The sequence below is a fragment of the Chenopodium quinoa genome, unplaced genomic scaffold (assembly GCF_001683475.1).
Source record: "Chenopodium quinoa cultivar QQ74 unplaced genomic scaffold, ASM168347v1, whole genome shotgun sequence".
Classification (NCBI taxonomy): Eukaryota; Viridiplantae; Streptophyta; class Magnoliopsida; order Caryophyllales; family Amaranthaceae; genus Chenopodium; species Chenopodium quinoa.
Window position 1 is genome coordinate 5422135 of NW_018745024.1, and position 25657 is coordinate 5447791.

The following is a 25657-nucleotide window of genomic DNA, read 5'->3' on the forward strand; positions in this document are numbered from 1 at the left end:
CATTTACCAAAACTAATAACACAATGACAACTAGCTACGAAGAGATCTACCATATTATATATAACAACTACTTTAATTAAACATGTCCTTTGTTAATTTCATCATACTTTATTGAATCACAAATTAATTTAAAAAAAGGAATTAAAATATAAAAGCACATAATTAAAATCGTCCTTCATCATAATGTACAATACGCTACTATTAATAATTGATCTATCCTAAAAGACCCAAATAGGATGATTAATTTTCATGTCTTGATCCAAGGTATATAATTATATAATGAAAACCCTTAATATACACCCAATCAATCATGAGAACAATTTGTTAGTCATTAAACAAGTACAAAATAGTTAGAATAATAGCATATAATATATACTCCGAGTATATATCTATAATATAATCCTATTTCCTATGTTTAATTAGAAAAAGCATAAAATTCTCATTTTGTATTACACCAAAAATTAGGCAATTATCCCCATCCGTTGAGATGTCGGGGTGCGAGACAACGACGTGCGCTCCACCTTCTCACGCGCACGCGACCCTATTCTCAAAATTTTGGTCCACCTTTATTTTTTTTCTTTTGTTATGTAGGCTTTGTACCCTTAGGGCTAGAGCTATCAATTTGGGTAATCAAATCGGCTCTGGTCAATGTAGGTCATGTCAAACTCAAATCGGGTTTTGTTCAAATAATAGATTTATTCATACGGGTTATGTCTTGGTTGGGTCAGCTTTGGAAAAGGTCTCGTCAAATAATAGTCATGATGATATGCATCATATCAAGTTTAAGTCGGTTTAATTTAGATAGGTGGACTTGGTTAGGTTTTGAGTTGAGCTTGTAGCATGTTATTTTAGGCTATCATATTCAAGTCATTTTTCATTTAGGCCGGGATATTGAAAGAACGAGTTAACTTTGGGTTACTTAAGTTTAAGTCTCTTAGCTAGTACGGTTCGATCGAGTCTTTATTATGTGTTTGATTCTAATCTTCTTTTTTCACCGGTAATTGTAATTCACATTGGATGTTCTTTTTTATAAGGACTTTTTTGTGAAAAACTACCTTATATCTATAAATTTTTGTGAAAAACGTACTACCTTATAAAAAAAATTGTTGTAAGAAATTAAACTACCTTATGAAAACTAAATGCTGTAAGTTGCTACCATGTGCTTAATTTAACAATGAAAGAGAAGAGGAATTAGGGGTTATATAAGGGGGCTATGGAGAAATTGGGTGGAAAAAGGAGAAAAAAATAATTGAAAATAGGTCATTAAACGTCTTTTTTTCAATGCATATAATTCGGAAAAAAGTAGCTTATTACAACATTAATTGTTTTATAAGGTTGTTTCTTACAACATCTATTCTTTAAAAGGTAGTTTCTTACAACATTTTTTTAATAAGGTAGTTTTTCACAAAAAATGATTTGTATAAGGTAGTTTTTCACAAAAATTTCTTTTTAAAATTCCAAAATTGTATCATTATTTCCTCACTCGATAATTGTAAGATTTGCAACTATTTCATTAACGAGTCATGGGTTTGACACAACTTGTATGGCTTATATCCCTCATACATATTATACTATGTATAGAGGACGATGTATTCCTGACATTTTTTTTTTTTGAGAGGATTAGAGGAACGTGAAATTGTATGAAGTCAAGGTTTTCTAGGTTAAATTCAAGTCGAGATGACCAATACGATTCGGGTTATTATTACAATGGTAACTCGAAATTGGGTCGAGTTAGTAACATGCAATGTTATATGGGTTAAATTCAATTTAGGTTTCGACGAAATACATAGGGTTTGGGAGCAGTGTTTCTCTGGTATTGGTTTGCATGGTTTAATTCAAGTCAATAATTTGTGAATTGTATTTGGGTTTGATCATCACTAGATCGGTACATGCATGTCCGTAAATTTTTTAGGTTAACTAGAGTCGAGTTGATTTCAAGTTAGTTCGTGATTGAATTCTGGTTACCAAATTCTTAGCTTCAATCAAGTCGGGTCGTGATCGAGCTTGCATTAATTTTTTTGATTGGGTTGGGTTTTTACTACTCTACATAGGGCTAGCTACAAAGCTTGCATTAATTTTTTTGATTGGGTTGGGTTTTTACTACTCTACATAAGGCTAGCTACAAATAAATATTATTACAGAAATGAATTAATATTCTAACCATCTTTACTACTCTTTTTTTTATATTAATTATGTTTATTCAACTACTCGTATAATATACTAAATATATACTTTGTACAAAACATTAATTTGAGAGTATTATTTAGCTTCATTTATTATAGTTTATATATTATACTTCGTAGATCAAATAATATTTATTGATATTCAAAGTAAAACCCAGTGCATCACCCGAGCTAGCCACGCAATAATTAATGTATGTACATGTGTAATTTTCTATTATTACTTTCTTAACTCCTTATTAGTAGTGCTAGGGTTTTATCATTTATCATTTTTTCTATAATTTCTATATATTAAAACAATGTTTTTTTTTTCCTTAGGTGGAAGACATTGTAACAAAAAAGTCAGCGAAAAAAACAAAAACAAGTTTCTAACATGGACTGACTAATTGCCTTCATTTTCTAGGTTTCCTATAACCTTGACGTAACAAGCAGCATACTTCTTGCTGCTCTAACTCAATTATTTATCCATTTTCATTATTAGCTCATATTAGATAATTGTTATTACAAATTTTTTTTTTCTATAAAAAAAAGAAAAAGAAAAAGAAAAAACTGAAAAGAAACGCCAAAGTATACTTGCTTACCACCTGATAAGCAGGAAGACTTTCTAACTGATCCATCCTATGATATATATGTCATCCTATTAGATTTATTTATTTATATGTTTTGAGGGGTGGCAATAAACAAAGAAAATAGTTATACCAACATCAAAAGACAAAGAAAGAGAGAGAGAGAGAGAGAGGAAAGAGAGAGAAAGAAGAAATTGATCGTGTGAGTTTTATCTTGATCTTTTTGATGGATTGAACTCTTATTACTACTAGGTAATTTTAAGGAAGATCTGAAAAAAGTGCGAAAAGGAAGAGAAGAAGTTAGCTTGAGTATTTGAAGGAAAGGTAGCTTAGTTGAAGGGTTTTGATTTATTTGGTGAGAAAGATGGCGAATCCGTGGTGGACGGGTCAAGTTGGTTTGCAAGGTTTGGAGTCAACTTCATCTGGGATGAAGGGGAAGCCAGATCTAGGGATTTCTATGGGGGCGGATCATCATCACCACCAGGCCGAAGAGGAGGATAGAGAAAACAGTGATGAGCCGAGGGAAGGGGCGGTTGAGGCACCGAATAGACGGCCGAGGGGCCGCCCTCCCGGTTCGAAAAATAAGCCTAAGCCACCGATTTTTGTTACTCGGGATAGCCCGAATGCGCTCCGTTCACATGTTATGGAGGTGGCGGGCGGAGCTGACGTTGCAGAAAGCATTGCCAACTTTGCCCGCCGACGCCAGCGAGGTGTCTGTGTGCTTTCTGCTGCAGGCGCCGTCACTGGCGTCACAATCCGTCAGCCCTCGGCGGGGCCAGGCGGGCCTACGGTAGTTGCCCTACATGGCCGGTTTGAGATCTTGTCTCTCACGGGAGCCTTTTTACCAGGGCCTGCCCCGCCTGGCTCCACGGGGCTTACCGTGTACCTGGCTGGTGGCCAAGGCCAGGTAGTTGGTGGGAGTGTTGTGGGACCACTTATTGCCTCCGGACCTGTTATGGTCATCGCCGCCACATTCTCTAACGCCACATATGAGCGGCTCCCGTTAGAGGAACAGGATGACGAGCAACCCGGACAACTTACAGGTGGCGCATCAGGATCCCCTCCTGCAGGACAACATCAACAACAACAACAAGGTATGGGAGGAGATCCATCTTCTGGCTTAGGAATGTACAATTTACCTCCTAATCTACTCCAAAACGGTGGAGGAGGAAGCGGTGGTGGAGGGCAACTTAACCATGAAGCCTATGGTTGGACTCATGGCGGTCGCCCTCCCTTTTAACAAGAATAATGAGATTCGATCAAGACATAGATTGGTTTATTTTCAGGTAAATTAGTCATGTCAAAGATACATATATATGAAGCTCTTCTTGTATGATTTGGTGTTAATTAATAGAGAGAGAAAGATAGAAACGAGGAAATGATGAGAAAAGCAAGCAAAGAATTGAAAGGGTTTATTATGCTTTCTTGGTGATGATGATAATTTTTAATTTTCTTGTAAATTTTAATGTTTCTCCATATTCTATAGGCAAGGGTTCAGCTTTTACATGTAATCTCACAAAACAAAAAACATGTTTGTTTTTTAAATTTTTTTTTCTTGAAACCCTCTTACCTTAGTTTCTTTTTGAATTGAATAACAAATTTGACTGAAATATTTGAAATAATTAATTATAATTATAATAATTAAGTGTTACTGGTAGGAATCCTCAGCTTCATTGATAGAAGCAATATTAGTGTGGGAGTGCTCAAAATTCTTAAATGCTTGTCTTGCTGTTTTTTCATTTATTTTAGTAATTTGAAATTTCCTGAAAATCTGTATAACTTTGATGATGCCCATAATAATTAATATTAATTTTTCTGCACTTAATTTCATGCATTCCTTACTTCCTGGTTAATGTTCTTTGAACCATCTTTTTCTGATTTTTTTTTTAAAAAATTTATTATTAGTATTTTGCTGCTTCTTTGCCTGATTATTCTTTCTTTTTAAATTTTTTTAATTTACTCAATCATATGTCTTATAGATTTATTACCCTAATATAGTAAGAAGATGGTAATTAAATACTAAAAATTTCAACATTCACATCTTTCTTACTCTTTGTTTTAATTAATTAACAATACTATGATAATCTTGATTTTAATATACATGACAAACCTAACTCATTTTTTAATCATTTATTTTTTTATATGATTAATCTAAAATAATACGGATTTTTCACTAAATACCACTGAGTTAAAGCTTAATTCACCATATACCATAGAAAACTTTCTAATACACTGTATAACCTTCAGTTTAACTAAAATGTCACAACATGCCATTAATGACTAACGAACGTTAACACCGTTAGTCATTAAGGCTAATAAGGCCACGTGGCAACATATGATTGGTTCCCTTTTAAATTACTTAAATTTTAAAATAATTATATAATTTTTATTAAAAAAAAAGAAAAAACCCAGCCACCCACGTCCCTCCACCCAGCCAGCCACCACCGGTCGGCGAAAAACTCGACCATAACCCTTGCGCTGGCACCGAATTTCGACCACAACCCCCGCACTGACCTGAAATTCGACGAGAATACCCCCGTTGGGTCGCCGTACTCCCTTTCTCTTGAACCACCGGCGAAATCCTAGAAGAACAATCAAACCACCGGTCACGAAACAACCCATCTCCCTCAAAGAACCCTTCGCTAACCATCGGTCAGCGCCCAAACCCCCATCCCCCGCGCCAACGAATCAATTTCGCCCGTATTGGTGCCATTTCCACCCCAAACTAAACCACCACGTATGTCGAAATCCTAAAACCAAAATCTAGGGTTTCGATTTTGGTGTTTTAGGGTTTCGGGGTGGTGGTTTTCGGCAGGTTGGGCGGCGGCGACGTGTGGGAGTGGATTTAGGCTGCCGCGCGAAGGTGGTGGCTGGAGATTTCGGGAGGGAAAGGGGAATTCGTAGGTGGTGCTTGGGAATTCGAGAGGGATAGGGATACTCGCAGGTGGTGGCTGGGAATTCCGGAGGGAAAGGTGGTTGGGGTCGGGAATTTCACCGGCGGGGAGAGGGGACGATTGCCGGCCAGCTGGGGGTAGGGTCAGGGCTAGGCTGGTGGCGGCGGTGGCTAAGGTGGTGGTGTTTTTTTTAAAAAATAATTTAAAATAATTTCTCTAAAGTTAGTTAATTAAATAAAGAATATTATTAAGAACCAATTATAAGCTGCCATGTGGCACAATTAGCGTTAATGACTAACTGAGTTAACGGAAAGGGCAAGTTGTGAAATTTTCGTAAAACTGAAGGTTATATGGTGTATTAGAAAATTTTCTATGGTATATAGTGAATTAAGCTTTAACACAGTGGTATATGGTGAAAAATTCGAAAATAATATGATCTTTAAACCAGATTTAATATATATTTTTTCTAAAATATTAATATTTCATATAAGTATTTAACTTATTAAATATATATAATTATAAATTTATATATGTACTGGTCTGGTAAGTGTTTTCAGCTTGTTTAGTTTTAGATTAGCTAAATCCTGTTTTAAGCAAAAGCATATTTTTATACTTAATACTTTATTATTATTTGTCACTTAGCTTTGTTTGCGGTTCCCAATTGATTCCTTTCTTACAAAAAACAAACGTATGTTTATTGCCCTACATTTTAATTAATATGATCACTAATTTTTTTCATTAAATTATAAATTCAGGATCACTTGATAAATCACAACTAATAACCTTGAGATTAGTCTATTAAAAAATTCATAGACCTCTTGTACTTCGTAATTTTTTTTTATTTTATGTATGTTTTAATTTAAGTTATGACCAATGGCAAAGAGACTTATGACTTTTATAAGATTTTTAAATGATTGAGCTTATCCCATATTGCTAAATCCAAACTAGTTCACTTACATGATTAAAATTACACAAAGTCTTATATGTGGCTGATCACACCGTTTGGCCAGCCACTATAGGGGTTACTTTGCTAGTGTTATGGGAGTTACTTGATCAGTGTTAAAGGGGTTACTTTGTCATTGTTATAGAGTTACTTGGTTACTGTTATAGGGGTTACTTGATTGGTATTACCGGGGTTACTTAATCAATGTCATAGGAGTTACTTTAAGTGGTCACACGGTGTGACCGGCCACACACAAGACAGAGAAATTAAATTTAGCAATGGAATGGGCTAAAACATTACCCCCCTTATTAATATGAGATTTGGAAGGTTTTTTTTTTTTTTTTTTTTTTTTTTTTTTTTTTTGCAAATGGGCCACATGGGTAAAGTATAAATAAAAATTAAAGTAACTATGACACTATGTACTACTATTTACTCTGTAGTTGAAAATTTTCATCAATTATAAAACCCACCACACTGTTTGCTTCTTTGTCTTTAAACTGTCATGAGAGCTAGCTAGACAATTTAGTTCACTCCGTCCTATGATTAGAAATATAATTAGTGATTCAAGGTACTATTTACATTTGTACTCAATTCATTTCAAGACAAAACAACCTACACGTTTTAAATCCAACATTACACAGAGAATTATAATATTACGGAGTATGAAAGTACTATATCATACAAATTATTAAAATAAGAATATTTATACATAGTATTATATTTATACTATTTCATACAAATGATTAAAATACGAATATTTATACATAGTATGTATATGAGAAATCTTAGCAAGGATTTATGTTTTCCGTAAATTCGTAATGGAAAATATAGTACTTCTTCTAATAAGTATGGAATTAGATCAAAATATGAAGGTTAAATTAATTGGATATAAATATAGTACTTCTTCTAATAAGTATGGAATTAGACCAAAATATGAATAGACTTCGTAAGATAAATTAATTAGTTTAGATTTCTATTTTCAATTAAATTTGGATAGAATTTTAGAATAAAATTATTAGTTGAGAGTTTATTTTTTGATAAAATACCAATATTTTATAGGGATAAATTGAATTATAATTTTATTAAAAAAAATTAGATTATAACTCTAACAAAAATACCAATATTATTATAAGTCATTTACATGTCTACTATACAGTTTAAATCGTACAAAAGCACATCAATTTCTAACTAATTTTGTATTAGAGATATATTTTGAAATTTGACATATAGAATAAAAATTTATCGTACATTTACTTGTCTACTACATAGTTTAAATCGTACAAAAGAAAATCAAATCCTAACTAATTTTGTATTAGAGATTTATTTTGAAATTTGACATATAGATTACTTATAGATTAAAAATTTATCTCAAAATTGAATAAATAACTCGGGTATTACAAGAGGCACAAAACTAGTATATATGTAAAAGAGAGTTTTTTCCCAAGTTTTTAGAGAGCCAAGTAGGATTTAATTTTTTCAGCGTGCCATGCAGGATAATAAATTTTAGTCGTAGCCAATTAAATATGAGATTATTAATTTCTTTTAGAATTAAATAATTTAAATGACACGTAAGCAAAATTGACGAATGAGATTTTCCAATTTAAATTAACTAAATATAAAATATTATCTTTTGATATCAGGGATTTTATCTAAATATATAACAAATTTTAGCACATAAATATATATATAACAAAATTATTTTAAAAAATTCAGGCTTCATCTAGTATCCATAAATTAAATCTTCAAAGTTTAACTGTGTCCTCGTGAGTTGAGAGGCCGCAATATGGAATTTTTTTTTTTGAAGGAACCGCAATATGGAATTTTGATTAAATTAAATTAAATTAGTTTTGCATTTCTTTTATTCAATTTTTTTATTTGTAAACGTAATATGGCTTTTTAATTACGGAGTAATAAATTGTATTTACTATACAAAAATAAATAAATAATAATAATAATGGGTGGTCTATTAAACATCAACCCATACCCAAATTGTATATACTGTTTTTTTTATTTATTATAGTTTATTATTTATAGTTACTGAATTTTATTGATTAAAAAACATTTTTATTGAGCTGAAAAATATTTTTGGTAAATTCTTCTTATTTTTACTGAAATAAAATTATTTTTACTAGATATTATTAATTTAAATGAAGAAGGACTTGTACTCTTCATATTAATTTTATTGAATTGAAATTATCTTTATTAAATTTAAATTTATTTTTCTAATATTAAATTATTTATACATTAAAAAATTTACTGATTAAAAATTATTTTTTTCTTGATTTTCTATTATATTTGTTTTTTAAATTTTCTTTTTTTGTTTATTGAATAAAACTTATTTTTACCGAACTGGAATTTATTTTCTAACTAACGTTATTTTAATTCTATTGAACTGAAATTATTTTTATTGAATTGTAATTAATTTTATAGAATATTATTATTTTAAGGTGAAGAGAACGGGGCCTCACAAAACTCTAGTCACTTTAAGTTTTCATAAGATCATGCTCTATTCGCATTCTTTTTTAAAATATGTTTCAAGATTATACAGTCACATAAAGATTAATAAATTCAGATTAGTTAACTTCATAAAAAAAAAAAAATATTAAAAAGTTCAACTAAGGTGTAACGAGAGTTATTTTAATCAATTTATATCAAGGTAAGCTCCATTAATTTAAATTCACGATAGTTAATAAGGTAAGTTAGATATATTAGTTTATTCTAATAAGACCAGAACATACTAGAGCTATTAAAAATTAACCCGACCTGAACCGATAATGATCTGAACCTGACCTGTAAACAATGGGGTGAAACTAGTGACCCGTAACTCGACCTGAACTAACCTGATGTTAACCGAAAACTGATTTGATCCAATACTTTATGACCTGAATCCGAACCCGCACTCGACCCGATAGTAACCGTCAACCGATTTATTCCGACCCGACAACAATCCGAACTCGAACTAGTACCCGACCCTAGAACCTGAAAACGTTTATAACCCAACACAACCTATTATTGAAGCGAGTCAGGAACGGTTTAATAAAATTTTATATACCTTTTGTTCTTTATTATTTCGTATATAGGTGTAATAAAATCTTGATAATGCTTAAACAAATTAAGCAGAGCGTAATTAAATAAATTAACTTGACCACATCGAATTTATTCGAATTGAACTTGAACCAGAACCAAAACCAAGAATGATCCAACTTTAAGATTATCCGACCAAATAATTATCTGAACCAATCTTAACCCAAACCCTAATGTATCATCTATTAACCCGACCAAAACCGACTCAATACAACCCAAACCTGTAATTAAACCTGTTATGAATTTGACTCGAATCAAGCTAGCATTTGCTGCTGCAGAATAAATCAATTTTAAAATAGGATAACATGCTCGATAGGGCATGAGTTCTAATATCATAAGTGTTTCGGCGTAGGAACGACCGCGTATCTGATCAATTACTCTTCGTGCTTTGTCAACAGACATGGATAGAGAATGACCTCTTGTAGTTATCTCATCACATTGTCCCGGCTCTGGGTGACGCGATCCGTATAGACGAAAGACATCAAATTCTGATTTCTTTTCTTTTTTTTTAAAAAAACCCATAAAGTTTACCTCCATTAATAAATGATAAGCATCTATTTTTTTATATTAACTTAATTAAGCTTAAGTTAAACTTAACGACGAGACTTATTATCGTTTTTTGCATGTCCCTGGAACTTTAGAGTTAGTGCAAATTCGCCTAATTTATGACCAACCATTCGATCGGTTATGTAAATGGGCAAGTGTTCTCTTAAGAATGAACGACCCGAAATAACCGACTCAATATAAGTTCAAATAATAAATAAAATTCAAGTGAATACAATGTACCCTAATTAAGTTTAGTTTGGTTTTCTTGTTAGAAGACATTAGCTAGTTTTAGGAATTCATTAAGATCTAAATAGTTGTCTTTTGGATGAGCTAATTTGATGTATGATTGCCCAAGTATTTAGTGAAAATGAAATTTTAAAAATTGTTGTATTGTTTGTAAAGGTTTTATCATTGTTTAATCCTTTTTGTCGTGTTTCACAAAGAAAATCAAGTTTTTCACTCAACAGTTCCCTTAAAAAAACGTTTCACCTTCACTCTTGTTGCTGTAGAAAAAAATGTATCAAATCCAGAAATAAAAACGTTTTTTTTATATTAGTTTTAAAATTAGGTTTTGGAGGTGTCATGTCACTGATGACCAAGTTTTAGAGCATAAGTTGTACCCTCGCATATAAATTTCATCCCTCCATCTAAAATTGATCAGTTAGCTACCATTTTTTTTTTTAATAAATATTTTATTTTGCTGGTTTATTTACAACTTCATTAACAGCTATTTAAATTACACGTGGGGTTATATAAGGTATCATTAGGTGATTTCATTGTTGACACCTTTAAGCCATTAAGCTATTTTGATGTACTCTTTGTATGTTACTTTTGTTTCCTCCATTAATGGTGAATAGAACTATAATCCTCTGTCGGTGTAGTAGGTTTAATTGATCGAATCATGTAAATTTTTGCGTTCTTTGTTTGTTTTTTTTTTTATTATTAATTTCTAGCTCTTATTATTTTATTGGATAGTCACGCCAATTAAAATAGAAAAGTGTATAGCTACTTTAATTTGTTGAGTTTGATTATTTGATTAGTTAATAAAAGCCTCAACTCAAGTTGGAATTGGTAGAGCCTTTAATGGTTAGACCTTGACATTAGCTAGGGAATACAATGACCATTTTGTCCATCCATACTTTTTGCCAACAATTCTCTTAAAATATGTGAATTGCCTGAAGAAAAATTTTACTTCCTCCGTTTCATATTATTTGTAACGATTTGACATAAAGTAGAGAGGAAAAATGTCTAAACGTTGCAAATAATATGAAACGGAGGTAGTATTAAGTTTTGGAAATTTATGTATTGGACGGGTGGAATCACAATGAAACGAATTTACCCAATACTTTTGTGTTTTAAATTTGCTCAATTACATTATGAGGTTTCATAATAACAGCCCATGAATGAATTATTATCTTAAATTGGAAAATAGAAGAGAATTTAAGTGGTTTATAATTTATAAAGAGAGTTAACTTTGTTCACTTCAAAAGTTCAAATTATCTTAGGGCATGTTCTGATTGATTGAACTGAGCTGCAATGAACTGAAGTGAACTTATTGGAGTTGAATTGAACTGAACTGAATATTTTATGAGAGAAAGAAATTAAGAACTGAACTGAAATTATTAGAGCTGAACTGAACTGAAATGAAAATAATATGAAGAGAACTAACCCTTAATTAAACTATTTAACTTATACAAAATATATATATATGTAGTATAAAAGAAATAATTTCTCCGTACAAAGTGTTATTTTTACTACTGTATAGCATGCCATGTAACAACTAAACAACAAATCCAACTCAATATAATAGTACGTACATGTCCATTTCACATTATTAGAATGCATGAATAATTAAGTATAAGTTTAGAAAATCCTTTTCACATTTTCTGAATGCATGAATAATATAAGTTTGAATTAATTAAGTATGGAATATGTTGGATATGCAAATATGAGTATCAGTGCTGATTATGTTTTGTGGTATATATGTCACTAAGTGAGATTGGTGTTGAAGTTTACAAACCTTTAAAATGAACTTTCCAGCTAGATTTTGGTCAACTAAAACTATTTTGAATTGAAGTGGTTATCATTATATTTAACTGATAATAAAATAAAGTATGTATCAATTTATGTGAGATTTTACATCAAATTTGCACTATATTCAATTATGTCAAATGCACTATAAATGTACAATCATTGAAAAATAATTAATACTCTATAAGGCAATAACATAAACACTCATAATTTAACAAAATTAATTTTCAAAGTAGGGCTTATTACCATTGATAAAATTCAATAAACAGTCTTTAATTTATAGTAATAAAAATAGAGCTTGCAAAGGAGATCAATAAATTGTATGTAGAGAATGTCTAATGTTGAATACTAATTGGTCTATCTATTTAAAGTTGTTCATTTATTACTTTGTAGTTCGTACAAGGTTGATTACGTTGATTATATTGGTGCCAACATGGTTCAACTTCTTGTAAAAAAAAAAAAAAAAAAAAAATGTTCAGCTTCGCACATCCTTATTGACAAATGACTCTTGCTAAAGCAAAAACAAATACTCAACTAATTCGAACACACTTATAAAAAAAGATCAACATCATACCATATTGGAGCAGCTAATTAACAAATGAAAGCAGTTTACTGACCATAAGATAAAGTTTTAGCTTAACAAATTTACTACTCCTAATTAATGTTAGGTATTCATGCATTAATTAATCACTAATCACAAATCATTCTCTTTAATTTTAACGATAAACTTTTTAAGGCGCCTCATAATACATCATCATATGCACTAAGTGTCAGCTCATTAATCTGATTTGTCTAATCTTGGGACAAACGCTAAAGTTAATTGATATGGTTTGCCACAAATTATAAATAAATACGTCTCTTTTTTCATAGGATAGTTGAATTAGTAATATAATTAGATGTACTCCGTATTAGTTAGCTTTAATATTATAAATATAATTATTAATTAAAGTATGAAAATTAAATAAACTAATCAATTGTATAGCGATATTTGATTTAATATATTTGTAGTGATGATTGTTTAGGCAGATTTTGTACTTTTGAACGTCAAATAAACTATAGTTGCCAAGTTGTCAAGACCACATTTTTTAAGGCAATTAACTGTTCAAAGTACACTTGTATTTCACTGTCCTAGGATATTTATCTTTTACCAATAACGGAAAATTTTAGTATTGAAATTGAGGAAATTAAATACATTACGTACCAAAAAGTACAATAGTTCTTATTGGTTAGTGCCAAGATGATCTTCAAAAAAATAACATCCAATATACCAAACTCAATTAGATATATTGATTTAACCATTTATTCTAAGATGATTAATTAAATGAAAGCAATTAAGAATTATGGGAAACTAAGGTTAATTTACTTAAGTGTTAATTACCACTAGTATGAGTGTATGACCAATATATGATGACTATTTCTTACATCAAACAATCTGATCATTTTATAAAAATTAATAGGAAAGAAGTGTGGTACAAAATAATAAAATATCATAAGCCTCTCAAATTGTGTGGCAATGACTCCCTTAGATGCAATTAACCCTATTGTCATGGTATCATAAAATTCTAAGGATTTAATGCATGTAATCCTAAAAATCTTTTTCTATCCATGGAGAAACTCGTGTTTTTAACTAAAATAGTTAACCGTACCCATAAAGATCCAATATTAAATCTTTTTGCAATCCGGACATAATAAGGATATAAAGAATATTAACTATCCCGAATGAATTTAGAAAGAAAAAATAATCTTATAAGAGCTAGGGTTTAGAAATGAATCTTATATCAATCATGCATGACTGTGGTATCACTTAACCCTAGATTAAGAAGAGACTATTGAATTATGACTATGTAGATAAAAGGCAAATAATTGGAATAAATAAAAAAATCTTATAATTACAATAGAATAGATATAGAGAGTAGAAAATTCCTTAAATTATGAAAATTTAGATTTTCGTACAACAATAGACTAATAGAGTGCCAAGAACACACTTCAATACATTACAATACAATTTAAATAAATTAGAGTTTGTTTAGAAATTTATAGTATTTACATTAAATGATAAACGAGTTAGGCCATATTCGTCACGATTGTCCACTTCATACAACCAAGGAGGTTTCACATCAAAATCATATGGTAATGAGAGGAGTACAGTAACACCCCTTAGCCTTATAAAGTAGACACAATTGTTTCTTTAAATGTGGGATAAAATTCTTAAAACTTTTACACTTTTTTTTTAATATGGGACAACACTTTCACTCACATGTGGGTTTGCTCATGTGCTCAACATTAAACCAGAAATCAACTTTCGAAAAGGCGTAAATAATATGATCGTCCAAGTGAGATGAATGGGACATGCAAAAAGTGATATGTTTTAATTATTGAGGTTAATTTTTTCTATCTGATTTTATTCCTGTAAATCTGTAATAATTATGCTTCAATTTTATAAGACTGAATTTTCTTCTGTCTTCGTTATTTTGTATCATTTGAACAACATTTAAACCCTGATTATTTAGACTTATTTTTAGCTCAATTCAATTTAATCCAGTTCAAAAATTAATCTAGCTCAAAAAGAACATGGCTTATTCTCTTTGTTTAAAGAACATCAATTGTACACATGTAGTGGTGTTAAAGTATTAGTTAGGAGGACATGTACGTTGTTAATTTGTCATTGCTTGTTGTATACTTAATGTATGTGTATGTAAGAATTTGTGCTTTTCTTGCTTTCTCCTACTTTAGTTCAAGGAATAAGATGTTATCTTGAAATTGATCAAAGATAAACGATATCCCTAATATGATTGTTTTTATTCTTAACACAAAGTCTTAAGTAAAACAAGGGGGGCCCACTTCACATGGATTCACGTGTCGATGTTAATTAACCACTAATTAGCATTACCTAATCAAAGTTACATAGTCTTAGCATCCTAATGTTGAAGTTGGACGGAGAAGATTATCATGGTCCACATAATTTTAATTAATCAAATATTAATATGCGTTATGCCTATGACTAAAAAACAAATAAGGTTACACTTTCATGAAAACTATATTTTATATAATTTTTGTGTCATAATTGCAAGGATTGTTGAAAAGGAATCCGTAAAACTTGCATTAAGAAAATGTGGACCACACGATAAAAAAAAGCCTAATTATAATAATCACACTAATAAAGTACAAATATTAAAGTTTGGTTCTTAATTAAATTTAATTAATACACAACTCACACTAGTGGTGGGGGAATCATTTCACCAGCCATGAAAATTTAGAGGTGCATGTTCGCTGTCAAAGTCGCCTTTGAATAGTTGAATTGATGTGGAGGCGTTTTCCAATTGGCTAATCTAAATTAGCCCGTGAAATTCCAGTTTTTTCAAAAACACGCCGTGGATAGTTGTTTGGTAGACATGTACTTATACGATATGTTTATATAAGTAACTTTTTAGGAAGTAAAATGATGGAGGTTGAATTGTATGATGATCTCGAGTTATTATTTTATTAATCAATCGTAGAAGTTGTTTACCTAGTTTCTCCTCAACAATTGAATAAGTAAAAGTGAAAGGTGAAACTATGTGATGGTTGCATAATTTTTTTGATAGTGTTTCTATTGTGCAACTAAAAGTTGAGTGTTATAGTGTTCTATTGTGCAACTAAAAGTTGAGATTTCTCCCAATGGTATATATGTGTTCTAGTTAAAAGTTAACTAATTTGAATATTAGCCTATTACTACTGCCTTTGTTTGATCAAATCATTCAGTATGTCCCAATTCTTAACTTAGTGTACAACACCAACTTTACACAAACACATCGTTTATTTATTATAATAATGTCATTTATATTACGTAGTGTTCACTATCTCTCCCCCATCATAAGTAATAAGTAGTTGTATAGTTGTATTACTTGTATATTGAATCTTGGTTGAGAGGATTGCCCAAAACCGGTTCAAAAAATGTGACAATTTTTTCTTAATTAAGTAAGCTTGACTTACATTTTCGAACAGAGAATTTAAAAATTGTTTTTAATAGATGAAAAATTATAGGCTTGATTAATGAGTTGGATAGAATTATGAAGAAAAGTTTTTTTTTTTTTTTTTTTTTTCATTCATTCAATGTTGGGCTGCTTTTTAATAATTCATTCCTCGTCAATTTAAGTTACATGTAATTTACAATTTAGGATATTAGAACTCCAAAATTTAGGAGCAAAGGCAAGCTATATAGCTTATTGTTTCTGGAAACATATTACTCTTGGAAGTGTTAGGGTATTTTGGGTATATCAAGATGTCCTAGATCATATGTTCAATAGCCCAAAAGTCCTTGAGCTCCGCTTACAAGAGTGTCTGAGAGCTCTGCCTGCAAGAGAGAAGGTTAACTACTTCGATGGTCCCAGGAAAACCCCTCCGATGCTTTAGTTAGTGAAATGTACTTTTAAAAGAGAGAAAGTAGCTAAAAGAGAGAAAGTAGCTAGAGATAGAGAGAGAGAGAGTACTATCTAGAGAGTGAATGTAGAGAGAAAATGAGAGAGATTAGAAAAGAGAGAGAGAGAGTACTTTCTAGAGAGTGAATGTAGAGAGAAAATGAGAGAGATTAGAAAAAGTTACCATTATTAATCATTGGCTGGCTATTTACAGATATACTTCATAGGACATATTAGAGGTAAATTTGTATTTTATGATGATAAATAGATGGCTAAGGATGGTAGGTTGGATCATGAAGGAGTATTTTCGCCATTTCAGATACATTGGGCTTACGACATGGACTAGACCCAAACACTTACAAAATACAAACACCGTTTAACTATCATATTTCTGCTAGACTCAATGTTAGACGCCAACACCTGTAAGACACACCTATATAAGTGTTACACACACATAAAGAAAAAGGTTTTTTTTTTTCTATTTGTTTTATTGGCACTTGAACACAAAGCATTGGCCTACTTTGACAAGATTTCTCTTACTGTTGGATATGCCATATTACCATGAACCCATTTTGCAATGTTGATGGTGATACTTTCACACTTGGTGTCTAGAATCTGTGGTCGGAAAAGTAATTGTTTCACCCTATGTATGAATAAAATAAAACTGTATTAACATAGTAATATTAAATATGTGGTCGGAAAAGTAATTATTTCACTATATGTATGAGTAAAATAAAGAGCATTATCATAGGAACAATGCCTAATTAAGCTCATAAAATCACATCATAATAGTAATAGACTAATAATGCCTATCTATAATAAGTGTTGCAAAATGAGGATCTAGGAGATAGAAGGATAGTTCCCCCCAAGTGATGGGGTCTCGGTTACTCATCCCCCCATTCCTGTGATAGGGTGAAGCTCACGATCTCTTTAACCTTTGAATTATGTCATGATATGTGCCCTTTATTGAAAACGAAATATATAAGGTACATCACAACATAATAAACAAAAACCAATAAATGTAAGACTGTAATATTTATGACGATTATTGTAATACATGTAATATTTTGGAGCATTATTCGGGCCCAATAACTAAATTAAGTTCATAAACTTGCATCATCGTAGTAATAGTGCCTAAATTCGTTTTAAGAAATGAAAATCAAGCACTCTTAGCATTAACAAGTCTTTTTAAGGTATCTGAAAATAGTTCACATTATATAAAACAATTGTCAAAGCAGAGCAAGGGATATTTTGAAGTTCGATCGATATATAATTAATCCACTCAATGTGAATAAGGTAAGTAGAAATTAAACCAAGAAGGAAATTTGAGTACACTCTCGCCGTAATTCTCATTTCATCCCAAAATAAATCTCATTAATATATCAATCACAAATCATTTTTATTCAATTTTTAAAATATATGTTTAATCAAGCAAATTGCATTATCTCTTTCTGTTGTCAATTATACTCATCGTTAATCAAACTCTGCTATTTTATTCTTCTTGTTACTATATTAATAATTTATACAAACAAAAAAAAAAAATACAAATGAGACTTAAATTTGGACATTTGGTAGAAAAGAACATAAAGCAATATACACAAAGTAATTAACACCTTAATGAGGTTATGAGGTAGTAAAAAATACTTAATTATTTCGACGAAAAAGAAGATAAAGCTACCTCTATAAAATTAACACCGTAACGAGGATTGATGAAGTGACTCAAGGGGGTTTGGACATTTGGTGATACTCGGTATGTTTTTTACACTCTAAACACCGAGCTGAAATCCATGACAACACCACTCGCGGAGGAATCAAAACTTCAGTTCAAGTCCAAACTAGAAGATTTCCAAGTTAATGTATGCCTTGGGTAAAAATAACGGAGCCAATCCAACAACTGCAGATGGGAGAATCAAAAGGCGCCTGGAAGGGCATATGATCCCTTGGCTAGTTGGCTACCAATTAATTCAGTAAGCAGGTCATGGAAGTTGTCGAAAGAATTAGCATTAAAGCAAGGGTTATCATATATCATTAGAAGAATACATCAGGCAGACTACAGGGCAAATAATAAGGATACACCTTTTATCACTTGTTACTTATGTTTCTTCTTTGACTGTGGTGTCGTGGGAGGAAGAGCAGGTCTCTTTTTGGCAAAAGAATAAGTTCTACTGTCTAAATTTTCGTCATCATCCTCATCGCCATTATCTATTTCATTCTTTGGAGGTGGAATGGAATCCTCATCACCAGCAGGTTTCTTTCTCCCTGCACCAAACTTCTTATGTAATCTCCTCTCAACAGGGTCATATATAGGTCCAACTTTTGATTTACGAGGAACTTTTGCCCCAAGACCAAGCCTACAAACACACATTAACAAACTGTAATAAGTTTCCAAAACTACTGACCAGTATTTGATTCAACTTCCCTTCTTTAGTTTCCTCTTCAATAGACGATGGTGTAAGAAATGGCTGATGAATTTAGAGGACAGAAAACTAACCTAACAGGTCTAGCTTCCACTTCTATCTCCTCTGCCTCCTCCTCATCTCCAGGCATATTTTTAACCCACTGCTCAGCCTACACATAAGCAGCAGAATGATAATCTTAAGCAATGTGCCAACGTGAAGCCTGTCTTTATTCAGGTTGACACATAATATTAAAAGGAACCAACCACAATACTTACCAATTTAAACCCCCTGTTAAGTGTCATAAGTTTGGGCAATGATGCTGGTGGCTTCTCCTTTGTACTCATGATCTGCAGGGATAAATCTCGATTAATTTACTTATAATGGAGTACATTAACATTCACAAATTTAAATTGCATAATTCCAGGAAACAAAGGACAAATAATCGACACCAGTCTCTAAGGTAAACATGGTCAGTAACTTTTTTTTGAATTTCAACTCCCAACCCCCCTTTTTTCTCTAAAACAGCCCAACCTCTACCCATACTGTCACAAACACAATAGCTCCTTTTCAACTTCTCCAAAACTCAATAAATTGTGTTGCTTACCTAACTTTTTGTTCAATATTTTGTAAAGCAGCTTCGACCTAAATAGATAATGGCAGGCATATCCCTCAGAAGGCAGTGACAGTGCCATAGCATACGCAAGGATGATTCACAGATAAAAGTTGTAGTTGCAGAGAGAGGGAGAGAGGATCCCTTATGATTCAATAAATTTTTTTACATCAATTTCTACTAACAAGAAATCTTCATAATTCAAAATAAGATCACGGGATTGGATGATTCTACCAGAAATTCAGACATACACAAGATAATCATAATCCAACAGGATAAAGTATTCAGTTTTGAAGATAGAGAGCTCTACAAACTTTATACTTAGCTATCAAATAGTCAACAAAACATGATTACATCACCCCACAATACATTCAAAAGAAATTGCACCAATGCACTACAAACTTGAACCATAAAACACGAAAATAAATACTGAAACCTCATCAGCTCATCTCGAACCTAAAATAGTTTCCCCCTCCCCAACTATAACAATAGGAAAGAGCCACTCAAGAAAACGATATGGCTAAATATATAATTATAATAAACAAGAAAATGATATGGCTACTCACAACTCCTCTGTTCTAGAAAATAATCATGGCAGCTACCATGTTTGAGATGGTATGCATCTTCTGTACTGATAACTAATGAGCCACATTGTACAGCCCCTCGTTTTAATACCATCAAATAGGATGTCATCTACTTCTATAGATACATTAACGTATTAGACCCATTCCATCAAGGGAACAACACATTTACCCTATTAGATACCATCGTAGATCATCAATTTATAAAATGCATGTCAGCTAATCAAAATGCTATCTTAGGAGGAAGTGAAAGTGAAGTCCAAAGCAATTCAGATCATCAATCTGTTTCCAAATCTCCCTCGTCAATTTGTTTTAACTTGATTTGTACTCTATGGCCTTTTTTCTGGTATATTATTCTTCTTTAGCTCTATATTATTATTCATAATTAATAACTTTTTTGTGACTGGAGTCACTGATTTAGCTTGTACAAGTATTATGATGAAAATTACATGCACTTTAGGATGTTTGATTGAACTTCAATTGTGATTTAATTTGCTGATCATTATTAGTTTAAGTTAAATAAAAGATTTGTTGCTATCATTATGTGAATTTATCAGATAGAAAAGGTCACTATAGTAGTATAGTTACACAGCAGTACAATAACATATTTCAATTAAAAAAATGACAGCAGTTCCTCAAGGCCCAACTATTTTTTTCATAACATCCTATTTTCAGACATTAATACTTGTATGTATGTATATATATATATATATATCAATGTTACACCACACTTTTTGTACCAATTATGAACGCAACAGCTCGAAAATTCAAGAAAAGACGCTATACATGTTAAAGATGACTTACTGCACAACTATTTTCTTGAGACAACACCAGCAAAAAAACGCATATTAATCAAACATAATATGTAAGATCATGAGCCCTAAAAAAATATATCTGAGATCATGAAGAGCAACGACCTTAAACATACATAATTAAAATTCAAAAGGATTCAGGCAAAATTTTAAAGTTTTACAACCAATATCAGCAGGAATTGATTGAGCAGCAGACATTAAATTAAGTTAGAGTTAATAGGATAACCAATTCTGTGTAAATTAGAATTTTGGGGGAGATTAAGGACAAAGATGGGGAAAACTTATGTTCATCCCTGTTTATTATCATCTTAACCATAGGAGGACTTAACCCTACAAAACCCATCAATAAATTTCAACAAAAACATAAATTTTCATAAAAATCAAATATACAAAATTTATTAGGTTTGATGTGTCAAATTGATTACTTAATTGATTAAGATTTAGCTTGAACTTGTCAAATACAATACGATGTATAATTGATTTGCATTTAGCTCAAATAAGTCAAGTTAGCAACAAACAATATAAAACTGTGTAAAATTCCCCAAAATTGCAAATTAAATCCAATTTCAGTTTAAAAAATCAAGGAAAAAAAAAAGCACAAACCTGATGAATGGATAAAAGAAACTAATATGCTTGATTTTGTTGAGCGTGATTAGCTCGAATTTGATGCAGGATTTATCAAGAGAAACTGCAGAGGTAGAAATAGAAGGTGAGAGTGAGAATATTAGGACTACAAAACAAGGATTATGTCAATAACCCTTTTAAGGCCCGCCCTAACCCATTTTTACATAAATAGTTAGCTGACCCTTAAATAATATTCACAAATAACCTCACAACTCCAAATGCAAATTTCTGCTCTCCTCCATTGTATGTAACATCACCACTATTATGTATAATTTCTTCTTCCAAATAACAATAAAGAAGAAAGTTTGAGAACTCTAGGTTCTAAGCAACAAACAATTAATCACCACATGAATCAATAGAATTCATACTAACAACATAATTAAAATTTCGAACAATTAACTTGGCTATTTCAATAGGGTGTCTCTACTTCCAAAATTCTACATAATAGTGGTGAACAACTAACCCAGAATAAGGGTGTCTCTACTTTCAAAAGAACTACCAGATCGAAAGATAACTTCGAAAAAGTGGGAATTTTTTTCAAATCATATATACTATAACCTTGCTTCTTAAGGTCATCAGGTTTAGTGTTTAAGATTCAGAGTTTAAGGATAAAAGAATAAATGAAAAATTAATACCTAGAAGCGTAGTTTGCTGCAAAAAGTAAGCAAATTTGAAGAATCTCATAAAAAAAACAATCCAATTACAGAAACAACAAAATCCAAATTACCCAGTGGCGATTCCAGGATTTGCTCGTTATGGGTTCGGACTCTCCAAACAAATTCAGGGATAACAAATATCATAATTCAAAATAAAATTCGAGTGTGCACAATACCTGTCAATTACAACAAGTTTGAAAGATTTATGTTTTTGGATTTCAACAAGCATCATATATAGAAAGTTGGCTAAGATCGTTAGCTTCTCGAAACCTATCATCCCTTCGCATTTCTTTAAAAAAGTAGTCTAGCTCAAATCCAAGCCTTACCAAATCATTACTTGAGAACTGAATTGGATAATATTCAGCAAGTCTAAGCAACTTTTGTGTATTAAAGAAGCAAAGTAATTAACCGGAATAAACAAGTATCACATGGCCTACCTATGCCTAGCTCTTGGTTTAATCCTTGCCCACTCTCAAGCTCACCTAAATTTAATGCTTCTGCCACTTTTTGAGCTTGAATCTCTCGTAGCCATTCTTTTTTCTTCGTAGAAATTCCAATAATTCAACAAAAACCCAAGTTCTTCAAATACCCAAACACAATCATCATTATCTCATGTTCAATTAACAATTAACAATTAACAATTTAACATTCTACATTTTACATTACATTCACAGAATCACATGTTCACATACAAATGTATGAAATCACAATTTCAATTAACAATTTACCAAAAAAAAAAAGATTAATTAAAAACTACACCTGAAGACTGAAGTTTTGATTTGTCGAAGAGAAAGAACTCAGAGAAGGCTGAAGGAAAGCAGGCGAACGCCGGTCATCCGTCGGCGGAGTGCGGCCAACGTCGATCTGAAAGCGGCGCCGGTCCTTGAATGAGAGTGAGGGGAGAGAAAGTCAGGGAGAAGTTAGGGTTCTTCGATGTTTTCTTTCTGTAAAATTAGGAATTAAATTGAAGAAAAGTAAAACCCAAAATTAAAAGAAAGGATATAAAGGTGTTGGGTATCGAAACCCTGACCTTTGTCCCAAAGTGTAAGGTTTTCACCATAAGAACGCGGGATGTAAAAGTAAATATATATGCGGAGTTTAATATTTAGGAAAAATGGAAATTAAAAATCCAACCATTGCACTTTTTTCTCCTAAAAATCCAACCTTAAGTTTATTCTACAAAAATCCAACCTTTATACCCCATCTTCATCTAAAGATCTATTACGTGTTGGTGACCGGTTTTTATAAGTTATATGCCACGTGTCAGCTTTTTATAGGCTTATTATTATTTTAAATAATTAAATAAAAAAATTAAAAGAAAAAAAAAAATCAAAGCCCCTAACCCCCCTTTGACGGCCAAATGACCACCCTTACGCCGCCATCCTGATCAGAACATCCCACCTCTTCCCCTTCCCCTTCCCCTCCCCACCTCTCCTTCCCCGGCAACCCAACCCGACCCCCAAAACCTCAATAGTCCTCCCCAATTAATTTGAATTGGCTGAATTGGAGCTTTAATTTTTGTTGGCTGCTCTGTTTGAGGAGGGAGATAGTGCGGTTGTCGGGGTTGAGCGAGTGAGATGGTGTAGTTGTCGAGGTTGAGTGAGGGAGATGCGAGGGAGATAGTGCGATTGTCGGGGTTGAGTGAGGGAATGCGAGGGAGATATGAACGTGCTCTAGTGTTTGTTGTCCAGGGTGTTTTCTTCAATGCTTACTTCCTCGCCTAAATTGTGTCTCCTAAGCTTGCCCATCGTATTGTGGGTTACCTCGAGGAAGAAGCCATCCACTCATACACTGAATTTCTTAAGGAGATTGACAATGGAAACATCGAGAATGTGCCTGCTCCTGTAGTTGTCGGGGTTGAGTGAGGGAGTGCGAGGGAGATGGTTGAGTGAGGGAGATGCGAGGCAGCAAGGGTCGAGTGAGGGAAATGCGGTTTGTCGGGGTTGATATGCGGCGTTCTGGTTGCGACGGAGATATGACAGAGGTGTATGTTGGGGTTTCAAGGTGTAGGCTGGGGTTTCAGGGCAGCAAGGAGTGTTAGGGGGGCAGGAGGGTTGCAGCAAGGGGTGAGGGGCAGTTTTAGGTGGCAAGGTGTTTTTGGGGTGGTGGACCGGTGGTTATGGTGGGCATGGAAGGGGGATGGGGAGGTAGGAGGATAGTGAATAATAATAATTAAAAAAAAAATCTATTTTAACTTGTTTAACAGGTTTTAGGTTAAATGGATATGTTGGAGAAGATGGGGTATAAAGGTTGGATTTTTGTGGAATAAACTTAAGTTTGGATTTTTAGGAGAAAAAAGTGCAAAGGTTGGATTTTTCTTTTCCATTTTCCTAATATTTATTCCTATTATTATTATTATTATTATATATATATATATATACTAGATGAAGCCCGTGCGATGCACGGTTTGTTAGTATTTTTTTATAAAAATATTTTTCATATTTATGTGATTTTTTGTTATTATATTAGCTTTAAAATATTAGATAAAATTCCTAATCTAAAAGGATAATATTTTGTATTTAATTAATTTAAAATTTAGAATCTCATTCGTCAATTTTGCTTACGTGACATTTTAATTATTTAATTGTAAAAAAAATTAATAATCTCTTATTTAATTGGCTACAACTTAAATTTATAATCCTACATGGCACGCTAAGAAAATTAAATTCTACGTGGCTCTCTAAAAACTCGGGGAAAAACTCCCCTTTATATATATATATTAGATTTTTTTTTAGTATGGGTTCAGCTGAACCCATACTTGAATCGCCACTGAAATTACCCATTCAATGACAACTAATCGCAACAATCAAAACCAGAGCAGCCAAATAGAAAAATGAAGAACAATAAACTGCCTTGCTCGAATTTTCGATAGCCGCCTACAGCTCTGCTAGTAGATCACCTAAAACTCTGACGGGAGGTCCGCTACTGCTCCTACGGGTGTTATATTCGCAGGTCACCAGCTGCGCCGACAGTTGATTCACGTCTGCTCGACGGCTGAGTAACTGCCATTACAAAAATTTGAAACGTCTAAGAAAGGTTTTAGGGAGGTTTTCAGATACGAAGTAATTCTATACTATATATTAAAAGGTGTTCCTAAAGAAGTTTAGGTGTTACGCGATGCTTTCTTCAAGGTGTTCCTAAAGAAGTTTAGGTGCCACGTGACGCTCTCCACATTTAATCCGATTATTACTCCATGTCTAAAAATATGGTTCTTAAAAGATTTGAACCAAACATGTTAGCCACTAAGTTATTACCATATTACATGTCAATCAATAAAAATTAAATATTAATAAAGATTTTTATCATGAAAATAATGCAGTAACTCGGGACATTA

General features: G+C 32.2%; 2 protein-coding genes across 5 annotated transcripts; one reads left to right on the top strand and one right to left on the bottom strand.

Moving 5' to 3' along the window:
• The first annotated feature begins 2578 nt into the window (after window positions 1-2578).
• On the top strand, window positions 2579-4257 carry LOC110708366 (AT-hook motif nuclear-localized protein 19-like). Its single transcript, XM_021886484.1, has one exon. The coding sequence runs from the start codon at window positions 3111-3113 to the stop codon at window positions 3984-3986; it is 876 nt and encodes a 291-aa protein (XP_021742176.1). The 5' UTR covers window positions 2579-3110; the 3' UTR covers window positions 3987-4257.
• A 14369-nt stretch (window positions 4258-18626) lies between these two features.
• Window positions 18627-23760, bottom strand: LOC110708367. Of its 4 annotated transcripts, none has more exons than XM_021886485.1 (5): window positions 23083-23758; window positions 21647-21731; window positions 19316-19387; window positions 19133-19209; window positions 18627-18992 (listed from the first exon to the last, which is right to left on the bottom strand). In XM_021886485.1, exons 3-5 carry the CDS (start codon window positions 19382-19384, stop codon window positions 18731-18733), a joined length of 408 nt encoding a protein of 135 aa, XP_021742177.1. In that variant the 5' UTR covers window positions 19385-19387; window positions 21647-21731; window positions 23083-23758; the 3' UTR covers window positions 18627-18730. The 4 variants fall into 4 exon arrangements, with proteins under 4 accessions (XP_021742177.1, XP_021742179.1, XP_021742178.1 ...); XM_021886487.1 differs by lacking the exon at window positions 23083-23758 and adding an exon at window positions 22761-22994; XM_021886486.1 differs by lacking the exon at window positions 23083-23758 and adding an exon at window positions 22395-22718.
• Window positions 23761-25657: the final 1897 nt, after the last annotated feature.